Raw genomic sequence first — 20,463 nt, 5'->3', positions numbered from 1 at the left:
AGACAGCTTTAAAGGGGGAACAGAACAAATATCCCCAGGTCTGGGTTATTACAGTTTCCCTTTAGGGCTTCCTATTGGGCATCTGGGAGCAGCTGCTCATGCCCACAAAAATCTCTGGCCACCTTGTTGCACCTCTGCATTGAGATTTTGGGGCCTGAGGAGCAGATTTCTCCAGGGCACAGCTGGACCTCACTCTCAACAGCACACAACCTAGGAACAATTGGTTTTTGCTTCTTGCTCCCCCATGCAGAGGGGGCTTCTGCAAAGTTCATGGCCATCCAACATTTGGACTGTACATCCGATATAAACCCAGGAGGCAGGTGGGATATTAATTTCTATTACGTAGTCTTCTTCCCCACCCCTCTTCTCTCTCTGTCCTCCTCTCTTTCTCTTTCTCTCTCCCCCTTCCTTCCTTTCTCTCTCTCTCTCTCTCTCTCTCTCTCTCTCTCTCTCTCTCTCTCTCTCTCACATACACATACATACACATCCACTCTTAATTTGATTTTTCATTAACATTAAAGTTAACTAGCAGCCAAATAGAATAGCTCTTCATAAAAAAAAAAAAATGAAGCCCTGCAAATTAAAAAATCATTAAGTCCTTTGATACTGAAGCTCAAGTGGCTACCTGTTTCTCAAAGCTGGTTGTCAAGGTTCTGAGCCCTAGTCTCCAGTGCTCTTTATGACTGACTGTTGACCTGAGGGACCTTCTTTGACAGCTGGGTCGTTTGTTACCCATGTCTCTTCTGGGAAACAGACAGACATGAAAGAGACCCAAGAAGAGAGAACATCTTTATGTAGGCCTGCTGACCTTCTGTGTAGGCCACATGGCCCAGATCTCAGGGGGTGGGCCATGGGGGAGGACATGGTGACTTTATTCCTTTGCCTTACCCACCTGGCCTTGTATGTGTTCAGTGGATGAAGGCTGATGAAGTGGAGAAATCCAGCAGTGGCATGCCAATACGGATCGAAAACCCAAACCAATTTGTGCCTCTCTATACCGACCCCCAAGAAGTGCTGGACATGCGGAACAAGGTAAGGTGGGAGCTGCTTGCCTTGCCATCGCTTCTCCCACAAGCAGGGAGCAGTCTCAGGTCTCACAAACGTGAGATGAGTTCCCAGGGTGCACCTGTCTTAACACCCCAGATGCCTCTTGTGGGGAAGAAGCTACTATTCATTGGCCATACTCTAGCGCTGTGCTCACTCCTGTACTTATGTGGTCCTAAATAACCCTCAGACACAGATACTTGCTTGAGACATTAGATATGTCTAAGAAACCTGCCCACAAATTGAGTTTTTATGAATTTTATGCTACTTTTCTTTTGGCTCATTTTTAAAATTTCAAAATCTTTTCTGTTTATTTCTCGACCTTTGCTTTATAGTTCACTCACTCATATTTCTCATGTTACTTTAAGAACTAAGTTGTAGTAGACCACCCCCAAAAGGTAAAATCACAGAATGGTGATTTAATGTGTGGTTCAAGGACCCTCTGCAGTGCTTGTTTAAAATGCAGATTCCACGGCCAATCCCCTGTTCTTCCCCACAGACAGATTCAGATTCAGTGGTTGTGGGGTGGCCCCGGGAATCTGTTATATTAAAGAAATTTCTCAGGGGCTTCGATAAAACATGAGGACCTCCTTCAAGGAGCTACTATGCCTTGTTCACCTCTTAAAAATGACCTCCTCAGAGTGCATGAGAATCTGGTATTTTACATAAACTACTCATTCACCCTGAAGCAGACATGGAGACTGTCTCTTCAAGGCACACACTGTGTTAGAGGAGACAGGCCCCCACCCCACTGGAAGGACCTTTGTAGACCCTAGTCACGGAACACGCTGGACACCAGTATGCCTTCCAAATGCTCCCTCCCAAACTCCACACTGTGACACTGAACAGCAAGCTCACTCTCCCCTTCCCTTGCCACACAGATTCGAGAACAAAACCGACAAGATGTGAAGTCGGCGGGGCCTCAATCCCAGCTCCTGGCGAGCGTCATCGCTGAGAAGAGTCGAAGCCCGGTACAGCAGAGGCTGCCCCTGTCTGGAGGGGAAACGTGTTTGCCTTCTGGGTCTTCAGTGCCTGGGGCTGGGCAGCAGGACCCCTGAGTCCTCATGCCCACCGTCCCCCATGATTCGGGGCGCTGGTGCTCTTGCTACAAGACGGATGCTGTGAGGACCAGGGACAGTGTCTAATTGCTCTCTCTGGGTACTGGGCAGGGGAGCCTGGCCTGCCCCAGAAGGGATGCTAACTTCCATGCCTTACCCATGGAACTCCACTCTGCCCTGTATTGGTATCCTGCAAGTGGGCATCACAGGAGGGTGGCTGGTGACTCCCAGCTGCTCCAGGCCCGCCTGCCCTGAGCGTTTCTGGCCTCTGTGCGTGGATATGGCATCATCAGGCCATAGCGCTGGGAAGATGCTCATGTGCTCACAGAGGGAAGGCATGTATATAAGGACTGGTGCTCAGTTAGGGGCAGTTAGTTGCCCACACAAACCCACATAGAGTTAGAAAGTATAAAGTTTCCATGCCTGAGATAGGACAGTGTTTTACTAGTGCTTAGCAAAAAGGGTGAAGATCATAATTCTGGCTTGTGTTGAAAATCATTGTTACTCATTGCAAGGTAGCAGTGGGCATGGCATATTCCTTAGTGGTAAGAAGGGGGAAAATACAGGAACTGTTCCCCTCTGCAGAGTAAATTGAGATAGTTTAGATCAGGCTGCAGCCCACAAGGTGGGTGCCCATGCCAGGAGGCGTGAAGGTTATGTCATTGCAACAGCACGGTCACCCACCTCCACTAGCCAGGATGAGGAACACCCAATGTGCCACAGGAGCAAGGATAGAAACACCCCATGATACTGGCGTGGTGGTGGTGATAGTTCGGTACAGTGAGCAAAACTGTTAAAAACTCTGCCATTTACACCATGTTCTTGGAATCCCTCTTTTTTGGGGATCCTGGTCTTGGATTCTCTCTTGAACTCTGTGATTCCTTAAGATAAGCCAATGCTGCTTCTCTTTTGGAAGATGCCCAAGGCCCATTGTCAGAGGACCTGGTAGGCCAGGGAAGGTGGCCTGGAGTGTGTGGTGTGGCCCAGCTGTTGTGGGCTCACCTCCCAAGTTTCACACTCTTTGACTCCTCCTCAGCTTCCAAGCACTGCATTCTCAAAGGTCACAATGAAGATGGCAAATTAGGAGAAAGGGCTATGGGGTCTGAATTTTAGACCTTGTCATGGGCTAGAGAGGTCAAAGGATTCCTGAAGCTCACACAAGTTCCAGCCAATGAGCCCCCCAGGAATTGTTGCCACTGTCCCCCAGGGACCTGCAGTACAGGCAGGTTGAAGATCTGAGATTCAGGACCTTGGCCTCCTTGTAATTTATGACTGTGTGCAAAACAGGACTAACTGTTTGGACTGAGAACGCTGAAGCCATTGTGTGTTTTGCATTTGACTTACTGCTGTGTGCTGTGGCTTGTGCTGCTGTCAGGGGGTGGGAGGAGGGTGTAGTGGGGAATGGCTGGCATGAAGCTGGCTTGAGCCAACGCTTTGCTTGCCGGCTTTTGGCTAACTGACTTTGGGCTGCCAACTGTATTTGCATAGTGATGGCTTGCAAGCATCCACAGGAGGGATTGCAATAAACGTGTGTCTTCCTTCTGCTTGGGAGCATCCTTTGATTTTATTTCTAGGGCAGAGGGTGGACTCCCTGCATTTACCCAGGTAGTTGCAAAGAACCCAGGTTTGGGGGTGAGGTAGCCATGGGGAGGAATGAACAACCCCTACCCAGAGGCCCCGAGCTGTTTCCAAGGAGCTGCATGCCACGCTGCCCCTAGCAAGACCGCTGGCAGCCACATGAGTCTGAAAGGAAGCTCGGGCCTGGGCCCCAACCACGGCATTCAGAGAGCAACACACACTCTGTGGTTAACTTTCAGTCTACAGAGAGCCAGCTGATGTCCAAGGGCGATGCGGATACCAAAGACGACTCAGAGGAGACTGTGCCCAACCCCTTCAGCCAACTCACTGACCAGGAGCTGGAGGAGTACAAGAAGGAGGTGGAGAGGAAGAAACTAGAACTTGACGGTAAATAACCCTGGCTCCCTAGTGCTTCAGGATCTTCCAGGGTGGAGGGAGAGCTGGGGGCACCCAGAGAGGCAGCAGAGCCACCAGCCATTCACTCCCACCAGTACCCCTGTGACCATGCCTCTGCTTGGCAGGGCCCGCGGGGCTCCAGCTAGCCTTCCTTTGCTCTCACTCTCAATCTTCACTTGCTTCTCTCCCTCCTCTCTCGTATCCTCAGTTTGCCCTTCCTGCCCCATAAACCAGCATAATGCTATTAATTACAGAATGGTCCTCATTGCTCAGCGCCTAATGGTGATGGTGACACAGTGTTGCCACGACCTTGTCTGAGCCTCTCACCTGGGAATAAAGGAGTTAATCCTTGCACAGTGCTTAGAACAGTGCCTTTAAGGGCCACCTGGGTGGCTCAGTTGGTTAAGTGTCAGACTTCAGCTCAAGTCATGATCTCATGGCTCGTGGGTTCAAGCCACCCATCCAACCCCCCCATTGAAACCCCCGTCAAGCCCCTCGTCCAGCCCCACATCCAGCCCTGCATGGACAGCTTCAGATTCTGTTTCCCACTCCCAATGAGCCCTGCGTCAGGCTTGGTGCTGACAGCTCAGCCTGGAGCCTGCTTCGGATTCTGTGTCTCCCTCTCCCTCCCTCCCTCCTTCTCTCTCTCTGCCCCTCCCCTGCTTGTGCTCATGCTCTCTCTCTCTCTCTCTCAAAAATCAATAAATATTTTAAAAAGAAAAAGAACATTACTGATTTCTTAAAAAAAAAAAAAAAAGAACAGTGCCTGTAAGTATGGTTTAGGTCAGATAAACATTAGGTATGGTAAGGTAATTATAACAGTGATATTTATTAATCTATAAAATTATTATTCCTTCTTTATTTCAGAATCTTCAGTCAAGCTCATTTCTCCATGTTGACTCCCAAATATTCACATTCATGATAGCCTGTGGGCTCTCACTCATGCCTTTGTCCCTTCCTGGCACAGTTTCCCCTCTCAGCTAGCCTGATCCGGACTTCCATCTCCAGCCCCTCTCCAACTAAAAAGCCCTCTCTGTCCCTCTCCAACCCCCCTCCCCACTTTGAGCTATCCCTTCTCTTTGTTTCAAGAGCACTTGGGGTCTGAGACACAGAAGAATTCAGCTCCTGGTTTAGCCCACCAGGCGAGGCTTTTATTCCCTCAGGGCAGAGTCTTATTCCACAACCCCCTCCCCACCCAGAGTCAGTCATCTTCCTGGGCACAAAGCACACACTAGAAAAACCCTTGCTAGCTTGCTTGGAATTCTAATATGACAATTGAAAAAGTAGATAGAAAACGTGGTGCTTTACATCCCTAGGGGTTATTTGGGTTGAACATGAAAATTAGATAAATGATACATAAGCTACATGTAAACAAATCACAGGCAGGAAGCCTGCAGCCTTGAGGTCCACATCAGGGCTAGCGTTCCACTGGCAGATGCTCTTGGGTGGAGGAAACAAGACAGGAGTCTGACTCCTCCCATTTGCCTCCCCCAGAATGTAGCAGAGATTTTAAAAAGGTTGGGGGAAGGAGCTAACTTCAGCCCGGAGAAATGAGGACCAGCTAGAAGAAAGCATTTTTGTAAATGTTTTCTCTCTGCCCACCTCTCCTCTGTTTGATCCCTAACCTGAGGTGGTTTCCTGTATTTTCAGGAGAGAAAGAAACCACTGCAGAGGAGCCTGGCTCCCCTGTAAGGTCTGCACCTGCTTCTCCAGCACAGAGTCCAGCAAAGTCAGAGACGAAGAGCCCCCTGGTCTCTCCCTCCAAGTCTTTAGACGGTGAGTGCAATGTGCAGCTGGGAGGGAGAAGGCATGTCCACAGCCCGGAAAGGGGTCTGTGAAAGGCAGGGCAGGGGTGCACACTGCAGGGACCCTGCCTTTAAACAGGTGTTGAAAAGCTACCCCAAAAGCTTTCTGATCTGCCATTTCTAGGGAATCTGAAATAGGGATTACCAAACGTAACCTTGTTTCATTCACAACCTGTGATAACACAGCTTACAATTTAAGTGCCTGTCTGAGCAGTGATGAGTGAGTTAATGATTGGCCCACAGCCTTTTCACCACTAACTCAGACTGGCTGATGGGTCTTTCTAGATGCACCAGCCCAGTGCTCAAACTTTAATGTGCGTAGGGATCATCAGGATCTTGTTAAAATGAAGACTCTGTTGCAGTAGGTCTAGGGTGGGACCCAAGACTGTATATTTCCAACAAGCTCCCGGGTAAGGCTGATGATGTCATTCTCAACCTTTGGAATCTCAACACTGGAATTACATGGGGAACTTTGAAAATCCTGACATCGGCCTGGGTTCCCACCACAGCACTCCCAGCAGTTCTCAGCAAAATGGGCTAGGGGTAGGTTAGAGAAGAGTGCACTGGAGTTTTAAGATCTCTCCAGATAAACCTAATGTGTAGCCCAGGCTGAGAAACACTTAATTAGATACTAGCTTAGACAATTAATGTCTAGGCCCAACTCAACCACTAACTAATAATAACTGCTAATTTTAGAAAATCAGATAATCTCTGGGCCTCAGTTTCCTTATCTGTCAAATGAGACTACTAATATTTTCCCTTTTAAAGGTTCTTATAAGGGAAGTTGTCGATGGAAGAGAGTATACTTTGAAAGAATAAGAACGTTTAAATGTAAGATCTAATTGTGATAATGATTAATAATATACGTATGGTAGATAATGATGTTATTATAGTCTATACCACCTAGATCAGAAAAGTGTCCTTAATGAGCTTCTGGAATCACTCTGGGGCATGAACACTCCTCTCCTGGGTCCCTTGAGCCCTCACCAGGGAAGGCTGTACCGCCAAGCTGGGCTTGGTGGACTGATGAGATCTTCTCCCTCCTGGGTCGAATGACCACATGTGTGGATGCTGCTAGAATCCCCTAAGCCCTGAGCTTCCTCCAGAGGTGAATTGCTGCCTTGAGTGCAGTCCCAGCATTGCCAGAGGAAACCCATCTGCTTGTGGCCAGAGCTCCAAGTAGATGTCCCCTGCCTGTTTGTGTTCATTGTGTCTCATCATGGTGTTGTCAACCTGTCTCCACAATGTCTTCCTTTCTCTTCCCATTTGTGCCTTCATCAAAGGACTTTCCTCCGATTCTGAATACTTGTCTCTGTAGTAAGTATAGAGAGGCCATTTACTAACTCACTCCAACACTTGCAATGGGGGAGGGAGGACTTTTTCAAAAGAAATGTGTTTCTTCCCATCTTTTTCTATGGCAACTCTGCCTTCAGGAGGTTCCTGGCTACAAAATTCAAGGCCAACTCCATATGTGCTATGCATGGGCTGGGCCTCGCTCTAGGATATACACACACAGGATGCACTCATGCACAAACACACACTTGTACTCACACAGGGCATACCACCCAGAAGCAACAAGCCTGCATAGTGAAAGGGCAGTGGGGCTGGCTCCTGGGCACTCCCTTTGAGGGAATGCTTATGCCGTCAGGAGCACATCTGCATCCCTGTTCCTAATACATGGCCCCTCCAAGGAGTTCATGACCTCTTCTAGGGTTGTGGCCCAGAGCCTGAATGGCCTTGGGACCAACTGCCTTATGGAGATGTTTAGAGCACCTGACCTGAATGACCATGTCTTCGTCATCCCTTGGGGCATGTGCACCAACTGCAGGAGGGAAATCCAAGCTGGAGAGGAGGCTTATGGAAGCAGTGGGACAAAGGCTAGTAATTCCATTTCAGCTCCTGGGAGCTCCTTGGAGCAATCTCTGCTGTTCAGGGGGACAGAGGGCGGGAGGAGAGGTGTATGACAGGTGGGATAACTGCTTACCCACCCCTGACATCATTCCCACTGGTAGCATGATTCCTGCCCTCTCTGGTCCAAATTTGAGCCCTCACAGAGAGGCATATCCTGGTTGAATTGTTGGAAAAGTCAAGGTCTTCCCTGAAGACTCTTCCTGTAGCACAGACAGAGCCAGCTCTGCATGACGAGGCCAGAGTTGTAGCTACCTCGAGTGACCAATGTGAAGCAGGGCTGGGTGGACATGGCCAGGTGGCCCGATAGCTTGCCTGGTTCCCCAGGGCAGACAGGGCTGACCCTCCCCTCTACGTGTGCCCTTTCACATTTAGCTCATCCATTGGATCAGGGCTGGTTTTTCTCCATTTGTCATCATGCATCACCATGCTCTCAAATGCTCTGGTGCTGAGTCACCTTGGTGTCCCTCCTCATCTGTATCCTACCCCATTGGCTTCCCTGAAGGAGACTCTTGCAAACCCTCTTCCTCCACACTGGTCATCTCTGTCATTGCCTTCTCTTTGACTGGCTCCTGACTGTCCCTGTCCCTACTGACTCCATCCCCCAGTAAACTTGCAGGAAGCACTGGCTGTGCCTGCCAAGAAATAGCCCTGTATTCAACACCATCACTTACTGATTTCACCATCTAAATAAGTTACTTAAAAACCCTGCAGAATTTGGGGGGGGGGGGGCCGGGGAGTGTGCCTAACACGAATCTTGCCCTTCCTGACTCAGTGTTGTTATTGGGATAAAATTTGCAAATGAATACCAAAGGGCCTTATGATGTGCTTACGTGAATGAGTTCTCATCATGTACTTTGTTCCCAGGATTGTGGGAGAAAATACAGACTTGCTGTTTTAAGCCACTAAGTTGGGATGGGGCGGGGAGGGGGGGGTGTTATACAGCAATAGATAATTATTAAATCATGATGCATAATAAGAGCTGGTTTTATAGAAATTAGTTCTGTGTGTTGACTAGACTCACCTGGATGGTTCTGTTCCATTCATGTTCACTGGGGCTGCAGTCATCTGGGAGCTTGATTAAACTAGAATTTCCAAGATGGTGCACTCTTGTCAATAGCTGGAAGACTGCGTTCAGCTGGGGACACTGGGATGGCTGGTCTTCTGTCTCTCTCTCTTTCTGTTTCTCTCTTTCTCTCTCTGTGTCTCTCTGTCTCCATGTGGTTGTAGGGCCTTTCCATGTGGCCTCTCCATGTGTGTTTCCATTATAGTAGTCAGATTTTATTACATAGTGGCTCAGGGCTTCCCAAAATCTGAAAGCAAGAACTTCTAGGCCTTCTTAAATCTTCAGCCTGTAGCTGGCTCAGTGGCACTTCCTCATCATTCTGTTGGTCACTGTGAGCCACAGAGCCAGCCAGATTCATTTTGGGAGGGGACCATGCCCAACTGTGTCTTCTTAAAAAAAGGTAAATGACATACGCAAGTGTAAAATGGATATATTGGCAATAGGTTTAGAAAAGGACAAGATCATTGCCAAATGTCAAGGGAGGCTTTAGCCAGACAAGAGGGTTTATGAGGCCAACTAGCAGGTGAAGTGAGGAGAGGAGAGTGGACAGAAAGAAGGTTGTGTCTAGGCAACTTTCAAGTCTATTGCCAGGTGATGATGATGGGAACACATGGTGCAAGGGGAGGGGAGTGAGGACCATTGAAGTAAAGGGAATTAGAGAATTTAGTAGCTGGATGATGACAGGACATGGGCCACAGATAGTAGAAGGATAGGAGGCCAAGGTGTTGGATACTAAGAGAAAGACAGTCCTTAGAAGTCATCTGGAAGAGGATGTTGACTTGCCCAGAGAATTTCAGAAGTTATAAAAGATCTCATTACAAGAGTCTGCCCATAGTCAAACTAACCCATTCTGACTGTCCCCAAATTTACACTCATCTGTCCCATCTTCCATGCAACCATACATTTCTCCAGTCTTTACCCCTGTCAAAAACCCTTGTCTTTTCATGAAACTTCTATCCTTACCTATTTCTTCGGTAAGTCATACCAGTTATACCTCACCCATTACTCACATTCCCAGAGTTGAGCATGCCCAGTGTGAGATCTCACACACCCACACTCACACAACTCACACAGTTCACTCACTGACACCAACACTCACATACCACACCCACACACTCATTCACAAACACACACATATACTCAAACTCAACTCACACACACATATACAGCTCACCACACATTTACACACTCACACACACACACACACACACACACACACACACACACACACATGCTTATCACTCATATACTCCTCTTAGTTTCACATAGTGAAAAGAACACAAGAACGGATGTCAGGAGACTGAGGTCTGCCCACTTTTACTACTTTACTCAGTTTTCATTTCTGTAAAATGAAGAGGAGCTGAGTTAGATGATCTTTAAATTCCTTTCTACTTTTCAAAGTCTGTGGTTTTATAATTTCCCCTCCTCCCTCCCCATCCAGGCATTCCAAAGCTTGAGTGGAAATGGGATGGGGTGGGGAGGAGAAAGGGAGGCAGGTGGGCCGGGGGGCTTATTTTCTGGGATCTGAGCAGCTCTGGCCTTAAACATGGCGGCAATCTAAACACGTTCCCTCCAGGTGGCCGATAGAATGAGTCGACCATGCATCTTCCCCTTCATCTTCCCCTTCAGTTAATCCTTTTATCTTGGAAATAAAGGGTCCATGTCCCTCAGGGATTCCATTCTCCCTCTGCCTTCCCTCTGTGCCTCCTGGGAAGATATTCTCCATTTTTCCCAAAGTTCTTCTCGGGTACAGAAAAGGAAATGGCTATAAAAACATGTAATTTCCATGTTAACTAATTGGAATTTAAATAAAAATTTAAAAAATGTAATTTCCGTATTTTCACTGGTGAAACTGAAATAGTTACAATTCTTAGCTTCCCCTTCTGAGTCGTGAGTGTCACTGCTCTCCCTCTTCCTATATAGCCTGAGTCTGTCTCTTCATTTTGTGCCTAGAAAAGTTCTCAACTTGGTCCTCGCTGGGCCCCCTGCCACATTTGGACATCATTACCTTATTTACATTTGTAGACAATAGCCCAGAGTAACAGACCTGCCAACCCCCTACAATGCCAGCCTGTCTCTCCTGTTGCTCTAGACTTATTTTACAGAATTATTTAGAAATGGTTCTGTTAACCCCAGGTAGAAACCGTCACCTGAAATTGAAATCTTATGGGTCATGTCTTTTGATCTTTTTCTAGAAGGTGCTAAGACAGAAACAAGCAAAGCCACCACAGAGCCTGAAACAACGCAGCCAGAAGGAGTGGTGGTCAACGGGAAGGAGGAAGAACAGACCGCAGAGGAAATTCTCAGCAAGGGCTTGAGCCAGATGACCACCAATGCTGACACAGATGTTGATACCTCTAAGGACAAAACTGAGTCGGTCACCAGCGGCCCCATGTCCCCAGAGGGCTCACCTTCCAAGTCTCCCTCCAAAAAGAAGAAGAAATTCCGAACCCCGTCCTTCCTGAAAAAGAGCAAAAAGAAGGAGAAAGTGGAGTCCTGATTGGTAGCATTCTCATCTGCACCCTCTCTCTCCACCCCTTCCCTTCTCCCAACTCTGTCCCTAGAAGCACAGGGCCAACAAAGGATAGAATAGGACCCTGGATCACACTCTGAGGGGGAACTTAGAGATCACCCAACCAACCCCTCATTTTACAATTGCCCCAGAGAAATCAGGTGACTTTCCCAAGGTCACACAGCTAGTTAGTGGCAGAGCCAGCACTAGAATTCGGGTCTCCTGGCCCCTAGTCCAGTGCTTTTTCCACTATATAACACTGCCTAGTTGTGGGCCGCCTTTGTGAGGTTGCTGCCCACCAATCTGAGCCCAGGGCAGAAGGCCAGAGTGGGCTGCAAGCTCGCACAGCCTCAGACCAAATCAGACAGGTCGAGGCTTCCCCTGAGAAAGGTCCTTTTCCTTGCGGGAATCCAATCTCCTGCTGATGGAGCTGTCACAGTTTAGAAATCTCTCTTTCCCACAGGGTCCTTGCTCTGCTGCTCACAGTAACCAGACAAATTGACCTGTTCCCTCCACCAGAAGTTAATCTTTGTTCCCAAGGGCTGATGGCTTAGCTCATGCTTCCCCAACCACTAACCCTGAGCTTTCTTCATGGAACCTCCTGAATGACGGATGGATGAAGAATTGTAAGAGCGGGCAGACATGAGGGCAAGCCAAGTCAGCCACAGGATTCGAGTAGTTTAATCAATATAAGAAGCCAGGAACTCGGCCCATTTGAATCGTGCATCTCAGGCGCTTCAAAACTAAAACCAAATTTAGCTTAGAGAAAAGTTGTCTCATGCTCAGGGCAGAAATTTGGGGAAATTTAGATCCTCCTTTGGCTTTGGGTTGTACAAGGAGGATCAAAACAACACAGGAAATGCTATGCCTTTCTAGCTTTGCATGACACATGGAGCAATGTGGCTCTACCTGTTTCACTCCTACCTGGCAGTCAGGTGTCCCCTGACTTCCCCACAAACCTGGAACCTGGCTCACACACTGGAACTGGCATGTTACCCTTGGCTCCTTTGGGTTCCGACTCAGTCACTCTGGGTCCAGCAGAGGAGAGTGAGATGAGCCCTTCAAGATTAAGTCTCTTGAATCATCTAGGAGAGAAATCAGCTTGAGTGTCCTCACCCTGTCACTATCTGTCCATCCTGGGGCCTAGTAAGAGCTATGGCTTTCGTTGTAAATGCCAGCACTACCTTTTCATATCCTTCCATGGGACATCGAGTAATAAGCGTTGTTGGCTCCTAAAAAAATAGACAATCCATTCTCTTTATAGCACAGTGTCTTCAAAGAGTATTTTTCCTTTTTGTCCTGATGATTGTGAAAGTACTTTTGAAAGTTCTTAATCATCGTTTTCCACTTTTGGGCACTTACTTTCTATGTATAGACACTGTGCAGCCTTTACATTCGTTGCACCCTTTGACCGTCACAATAATCCTGTGATGTGGGTGAGGTATTCCCATTTTATGATTAAGGAAACTGAGCCCCAAAAGGACAATTGACTTGCTCAGGTGATGTGGCTAGAAAGATCAGAGCCTGGATTTGAGCCCAGCTCAGTCTGAGTCCAGAGCCTTGTTCTTAACAGTTGATGATGATTAGAAAACTTGAATCCCCAAGGATGGTTGTTTTAGTCCAGGACCCATTTCTGTGACTGGTCTCCACTGTGTAATGTCAGCAGTTGACATGAAAGCAGAAAACTACCCGTGTTCTCCCTCATCAATACACGTTAAGTTCCCAATAAACGTGGATTGTGGTGAGGCCAATGTGGACCTCCAACAAAGGAGAGGCAGGAGCCATCTGGTTGGGCCGGAGTATAGTTGGGCTATTTCTTAAGAAGGAAGGAAACTGACACCTGACTAAGGAGAACCCAGTGCTGCATCTCTCTAGTCAGATTCCTAACTGCTCCCCCACCCTCTACTTTGTTCTACTTTCTGATTGGATCTTGTGATGGGCAAGCCAATGGTCAAGGGCATGTATGCCTCAGAAAAAGTCTGTGATGTGGGAAATGCCTTCAAAAGCCAATCCTCTGATGCCTTCTTTAAAAAATTAGATTTCACATTCATTCATTTATCCCTCACCATCTTTGTTGAGCACCCACTAAGCATCAGGCATTATGCTGTCATTAAAAGGAAATAATCATTGTAGCTAGAATAATCAGCAGGAAACAATGTTAGGAGTGGAGACGACATAACCGTTGACACAGCTTTTTGTGTTCAAGTAGTTGTAGCTCAGAGATGATGTTGATTTGACTCTGCATTCAACAAATTCTCTTTATTCCCTTTACAACAATGAGGCCTCATAGGTGAAAATGCCAGAGCCTTGCTGGAGCATCATCCTTGGAATTTATGCCATGGGTCCACCTTACATTTATCCATTTTCTCATTCCTCATACATTCAAACAAAACAGCAGACCTGAAAGCAAAACATAGTCCCTGCCCACAGGAAGTTTTTAAGTGTAGGAGGCATGTAGACAAATTACCAAAAGGGCAAGAGGGCCGAGATGGCATAAGGAAGTAATGATTTACTATCTTCTGGACCAGAGAAACTTTCCTGAAAGATGTGATGATTAAGTTAGGTTTTCAAAGAGGAATTCTCCAGGAAGACAAAAGGGTTGTTGGAATATTCCTGATGAGGGAAAAGAATGTGCAAAGGCATGGAAGTGCCAGGCTCCATGACAGGTCCACTGAGTGATATAGTAATGCCAGAGCATAAAGTGTGAGGGGGTGGGAGGCTTTGTTTTATAGGTGGGAAGGGCTGGATCAGAGAGAAACCTGTAGAAAATGTGCAACTAGATTTTATCACGTAGGGTGTTTGGAGTTGCTGATGGCTTACAGTCAGGATGTCATAATCAAGCTTGAATTTTACAAAAATCTCTTTGGCGGCTGGGTGGAGAATGGCCTGGAGAGGAGGAGAGCAGTGAAGGCACAGGAGATCTTAAAATGAGGCCTTTCTGAAACGTCAGCACTGAAACGTGCTTGGTGGCCTGCCTTACCTACATTTTCCTTTGTAGCATATAGCATGCTTCTGGCACAGAATTTTACTTCCCTAAAATTCTTTGGATAAAGCATCTTAGAGACTTTCAACACGGAGAGGGAAATACTCAAAGAGCTAATCCTTGGTGCAGTTTGCAGGTCTATTTTGCCTTAGTGCAGAATTGCTACAAGAGCTTTTGAGTCATTCTGCCAATTTCTTCCTCCCTTGTATGCGCAGGAGGTGGGGCCCTTAGCTCCAGGCTTAAGGTGGTGCCCTGGGTGCTATTGCAGGGGACATGCAATCCAAAAAAACCCAGAGGTTTTTAGAGGAGAGGCCATTTTCTTTGGATTTGGATAAAAGTTGGCTGAAAACTTTTACCAGTATCCTTCTGGAGAAAATGCATCTATGGGGAGCTCAGAATGGGTAGGCAGTAGGTTCATTTCTAGTAAAGCCACTGGGCATGAATCTGCCACAGAAAGGGATGAGAAAACATGAGCCAGTCTGCAGTGTTATGGATGGCTGAGCTGGGCAGCGGGGAGGTTTTGAGGCTGTTTCCATGGGAAGACAGACTGGAGTGAGGTCGGGAGGCAGGAGACAGTTACAGAGAGACAAATTGGCTCCAGTGACTCTCTGTGCGCTGATGGCTGGCACCCAGCAGTGATGTGGGAGAACTGTCCACACAGTGTGGCCTTTCTCAAACTTTGCAAAAAGCTCTGCTAAGAGGCAAGCCTCCAGCCCAGATCTGTGCTCCATAAGGGCCTCCTGGCCTGTAGTGACCCAACTATCTGACTTTGTCCAGGTTACACACAGATTAAAAATAGCCTCCCTCAACAGTGCTGTAATGAAAATAGGGTTCTTCCTCTGCAGACAGAGAAGTTCTTCTTAAGGGACTTGCGGGGATTTGGATGAGCACCCTGGTCTAGTAAGAGCCCCACTGAAAACATTGCTCTCATACTATGGATTTATGTATACTGAGCCTTGAATCCTGCTCCCAGTGTCTAATGCACTGTCACTCCTGAATGTGGCAAGGCAGTCATTCAGAAGTCATTCAGCACCATTATAACAGGGCTATCACTCTTGTCAACATGTGGAGAAGCACTATAAGGCCACTTCTCTGGTTACCATGGATTCGAAAGAACCATTCACCCAACACCACGGTTTACTTCTGAAAGCTGAAAAGATCAAAAAGAAATTTGGAATTTTCCATGGAGGTATCCATGGGGGTGGATATACACATAGTCTCCCATTGGCCTGTAGGCCATCTTTTGCACAAGTGTATTTTATATGTTCTAGTTCCAGGCCAAGAGTATTCAGTTTTTGTTGAACAAATGAGAAAACATACAGTCCTTGCTCGTTTTCCTTACACAGGTCAGCATAAGCCCTTGAATTGGTTGGTACAGTTGCTGTTGACTCTCTGAGCTTAGAGGAAAAACAGGTCTTGTATTTTCTCTCACCACTTGAGTCTAAGCAAACTCTCAAAGACAATAACATTCAAAGAGTCTCAGAAGAAATTAGGGAGGAGGTAAATCCACTCTCACAGAAAACACAGGGCACCCCCACAACTGTTCCCCATCTGTTCCAAAAGGGATGATTCAATGTGAAAAGTCAGAGGCCTGAACTAACCGATGAAATATGCTCATTGGTTATTTCTCTGTTGCAATCCCACTTGTGCCACAATATGAAAGAGCAGACACAGTAGAGTGATTATTGCCAAATGCCCTGTCTAGCCAACCTATCCACTTGGATGTGGCATACTTTTTGCCAGAAATAAAAGAGCATAGGTAGAGCCCTGTCACCAGGGCACATCCAACCCTCTTGAGCCTCTCAGTGAGAAGCCACCCTCACCCAGGAATCAACGTGGGCATTTCAGGTGGGGTGTCCTTCTTTAGTGGAGAAATTTCCTTTCATCATTTTATATAGATAGGTTACTCTCTTTAGGAATAATTAGAATCTCCAGTTGAGGGTTTTCTTAAAAATACGGAAGTGATGGTTCATATTGGTTCGTACTTGGGTTTTGCCAAATCGATGTTTGGTGCCATTTGCCTTCAAGATGTCCCCAAAAGTTGGGTCATTACTATGAGAAATTAGACCTGAAGATGGAGAACTGGTCACAGTCACTGACACAGGGGACACAGGTGTGGCTGGAGGCCGAGCCTCAGTAGCTTTCCCCGTGGGGCAGCTCCTCTTCTCACCCACTGGTTCCCAAGGGGCAGGAAGAGGCCGTCTGCAATATGGCAAGTCCCTACCTCTAAGTAGCTTAGAGAAAACATTGTGAGGGTTTGGGGTGGTGGGAGAACTATAGAAAACCCCCCAAACTGTTCTCATCTCCAGCAGATCATCTCGTATAACTTTAGATCTTCTCTTTTTAAGTGAATCAAAGGAGGACAACGGTTGGACCAAGGATGGAGGGGTCGCATTTAAATACATCAAAGCTCTTATAAAACGGGACTGTATTTTGGGGACCTCTGCCCCCACATTTCAACCCCACCTCATGCCTGCCAGGCCTGCTTTGATCTCCGTGGTCCAGCCCACCTTTAAATTCCTGCCATCTATGCTACAGCCGAGTCCAGCACTGTGTTCATCCCTCTCCCAGGAAGACTCAAGTGGGGAGGGGGTCCAGGGCCTGGGCTCACCTGGCTGAGCGTGCGGGGGTCTAGGTAGAGAGTGCCGTGTTCTCTAAAGCCGTGGATGGTTTCAGTGAAATGTCTGTGTCTGACAATCGTCTTCCCTTGTACATGCATTGTCTGTGTTTAGCTTTTCCTAGTATTGTGAAGTCTCAAATAGGGGTTCCATGTAAATACTCTTTCTGCTACTGAAAATGCCAGCCCCCTGGATCATGCATCATTCCCACAAACGGTTTTGCCTTTACGCTAACACTTTTTGAGCCACTGATGTGCAGATTGATGATTAGTTTCTTGGGCTTTTATTTTGCAATTTTATATATATATAATACACACATATATAATATATATATATATATATTTATGGGTTGGTTTTGTATAGTTTTCTGTTTGAATCTCTGAGCACCAAAGCTGCCCTTGGATTTTCAAGAGAACTTTCCAAAGCCACTTCCTGAGGCCCCCCACTCCCCCTCTGCTTTGGTGTTTGTGGTGCTGGGTGGCATCTCTACCCATGAATTTCTGTATGTATGTGCTGTTATCTCACCTGCAGATATTACCCTAGTAAATCTACCGTGCTTGGCTTCCCAGTGTGTGACCCATCTCTGTCGGCCACCCAGCTTGCCCTGCTCTCAGGAGAGTAGAAGCCAGAGAGGGGGTCCATGTAGAGAAACATCCAGCCACACAGGAAACTCCCATTTTTTAAACCATTCCTCACACATGTGAATAATTGAGTTCTGGCTGGGGAGGGAGGTAATACAGTAAAATACTGTAGGCTTCTAAGAAGGGAAAGGCCATGTGGATTTGCAAACAGCTTGTGGAGAAAGATCAGTTTAGATGGGTTGGGGTACAGGAGAGGGATGCAAAAACATGTGGATGGTCCCCATGGGTTGCAGATTCATGGGCTGGAATGCAAAGAAGTGTCAGGCCAGAATCAGCGGGCTGGGGAGAGCTAAGAGGTCACCCAGAGGGTGAAAGGGGAATAGAGATCCTAGGGAAGAGAAAGAAGACGAAAGAGCCCATTCGCCCCATCCCTGCTCCTCTTTACTCACATAAGGAGCCCAGGATTTGTTGAAGGTCCACACACATATAGGTCAGGCATTGTGTCTCACAAGTAGCACCTCATTTAAACCCCATAAAACCCAAAGGGCGGTCCTATTATTACCTACTTTACAGATGAGGAGCCAGCTCTGAAATGAGGTTTTCGTGGGCCACAGGTTTGTATGTGGTGAAGCCCAAATTCAAACCGAGGTTTTCTAGGTAAGCAAGCCCTTGATCTTTCCACCACTTCCCACTAACCAAGTGTCCTGAGCAAATCTCCCCATCCCCATCGTCACTCCCAGGCCCGCTACTTCCTGGTGGGCCAGTGTCCCCAGTGCTGCCTCTTATACCCAAAGCTCCCACAGGCTCCTATGGACCTAGCACAGCCCTGCCCCAAGGCCATCAGTGTCTTCTCTCATGAAGTTCCCAAGGAGACCACCTGCATGCCATGTGACACACAGCTGTGCGCACCACTCAGGCCAAGAAGCACAGCCAGTGTGCCCACACCATCTTCTAGAGCTTGCTGCAGCTGACGGTGGTGGTGCAAACCGTCAAGGGGAGCTCCTCTTCCTCACGTCCTCAATGTCCACTGCAGACCTGAGGCCTACAAACATGGAAGCAGAACGCCCTCCACCTTCCAGAAACGCTGAGGGATTTCTTCAGAGTATGCCCAGCAGGGGAGAGAAGGCCTAGGGCCCAGCGACCCACAATTCCCTGTTCGTGAAAGGGGCACTGCCTGGACAGGAAGTGGAAAGGCCGGGCAGGGGGCACCAGCTTCCACCCGGAGCTGGATGAAAGAAGTGAGGGGAGACCATGGACACTGGGGAAATGCGGTGGGCTCCAGGCCTGACCTCAGAGCGTGAGCAGGGTGCCAGGGTTCACACTGTGGAGCCCTGTTTGCAAGGTCTAAATGAGGAGGTGAGAAGGGGGATGCTTGAGCACCAGGATCCTGACAAGCATCAGAGAGGGGTGCCATGACGCTAGGTAATGCTGCCTACCCTAATAAATATGCAAAAGGAAATTTTCAGCCAAGTTATTGTGGATGCCACGGCTGCCACCTAGCCATAATCTGACAAAATGTAACAATTAGAAAAGTAGAAATCTTTCCTTTTTTCTTCCTTTGGGCCTTTGGACACAGATCCACACATCTCTGACAGGAACCACACTTAATCTGATAGAGATCTCACTCTATCAAGAATCAGCATGGAGAAAAATAATGTGGTAATAGTTTAAAACTATTGATTTAATAGTTCAAAAGAGGGAGGCCATTCTGACAAACTGGAAGACATGCTCCTCAATGAAGCAGAGTTACTGCAAGAAGCAGGAGGAAGGCTAAGAATATCTCTGTTAATATCCATTTGTCAGAAAGCACCAGCCAGTCATGAAAAGGGAGCACTTCAAGTCAAGAAAACATTTTTTGGTGATGAAAAACAATGCCATATTTTAAAATGAGGCATAGTCAGCAGCAGGTTGAATATTGTTGATGAATGAGGAGAACATAAAGATATGTTTAGACATGGAAAGATCCCAAGCCCGTCACTTGCAAAAAATTAGCCAGTCATGCATCCTGCTGATTGGGAAATCAATGTAAATAAATAATTCACAAATGAGGAAAACACTGAATTAAAAAATGGTAGTAAGCAATTAAGTCACATAAATTTGTAGCAAAGTCTAGTTTTGCATTATTCATTTAACAAACTTAAAGCAATTGTTTAAAAAGTAGCTATTGGAATACATACACATCTAGAACAGCAGAGAGGTAGACTATGCTAGACTTATCATTACTGATGAGAGAAAGATGTAATCATTTCATCTTTTAAATTGTTACTATAGGAATAATGGTTCACTTACATATAAAGTTGTAAACAGAGATGATTTATAAAAATGTAAAGATGATTTTTATTAAAACACTATATAGCTTCCATATCACAGAACAGAAAAATAACCATAAAAAAGAAATTAATAGGAATCCAGCTAAGATGGAATAACAGAGACCATTTTTACCATCCTGCTAAAATAAATACCCCCCAAACGGATAAAATATATGAAATAATGATTTTTACAGCACTTGGAAATGATTGTCCATGGAGGACACAAGAAAGTTTCCCTGCCTTAACCGCCAATCCCAAAGCTAAGGCTGCTATGCCTCCTGCTGCCACTACTAAAGATGACCACCAGGAGGCGACATTTCTCTTCTCTGCTTCCACTTTGCAGAAACAGTCCCAAGCAGTACTCTTCCATTTTCTGACAGATAGACCCCAGCAGTCCTGTCGTGGAACCCGACCTCTTTTTGTCACCAGCAAAGGGATCAAGGATGAGCAGTGAGCCTCCTTACCCAAGACCTAACAACCTGATTTCTGAGCAGCTCTTAACACTTACCTAATACTCAGTACTCTCTGCCTGGTTTCCAGATTCCCCATCTTTTGGGGAGCTGGCCCACTGGCCCCAGCTCACCGAGATCTGTTCTGGCCAAGAG

General features: G+C 47.0%; 1 protein-coding gene across 10 annotated transcripts in view; it reads left to right on the top strand.

The window, feature by feature from the left end:
• Positions 1-17,265, top strand: part of ADD2 (adducin 2) — a 104,092-nt gene extending 86,827 nt beyond the window's left edge. For 9 of the 10 annotated variants that reach the window (XM_042981669.1, XM_042981667.1, XM_042981665.1 and 6 more), the window contains 6 exons: positions 913-1,032; positions 1,926-2,015; positions 3,920-4,067; positions 5,727-5,852; positions 11,051-11,358; positions 11,831-12,977. In XM_042981669.1, the coding sequence (XP_042837603.1) occupies positions 913-1,032; positions 1,926-2,015; positions 3,920-4,067; positions 5,727-5,852; positions 11,051-11,355 (789 nt within the window). In that variant the 3' untranslated portion in view covers positions 11,356-11,358; positions 11,831-12,977. Of the gene's footprint in view, positions 1-912; positions 1,033-1,925; positions 2,016-3,919; positions 4,068-5,726; positions 5,853-11,050; positions 11,359-11,830; positions 12,978-16,698 lie in introns of those variants that run through there. The other variant, XR_006215811.1, reaches the window with a different exon arrangement.
• The last annotated feature ends 3,198 nt before the right edge of the window (positions 17,266-20,463 follow it).

This window comes from Panthera tigris, chromosome A3, assembly GCF_018350195.1.
Source record: "Panthera tigris isolate Pti1 chromosome A3, P.tigris_Pti1_mat1.1, whole genome shotgun sequence".
In the NCBI taxonomy this organism is placed as follows: Eukaryota; Metazoa; Chordata; class Mammalia; order Carnivora; family Felidae; genus Panthera; species Panthera tigris.
Note: the sequence above shows the minus strand (reverse complement) of the source record. Positions and strands in the feature narration are given on the sequence as shown.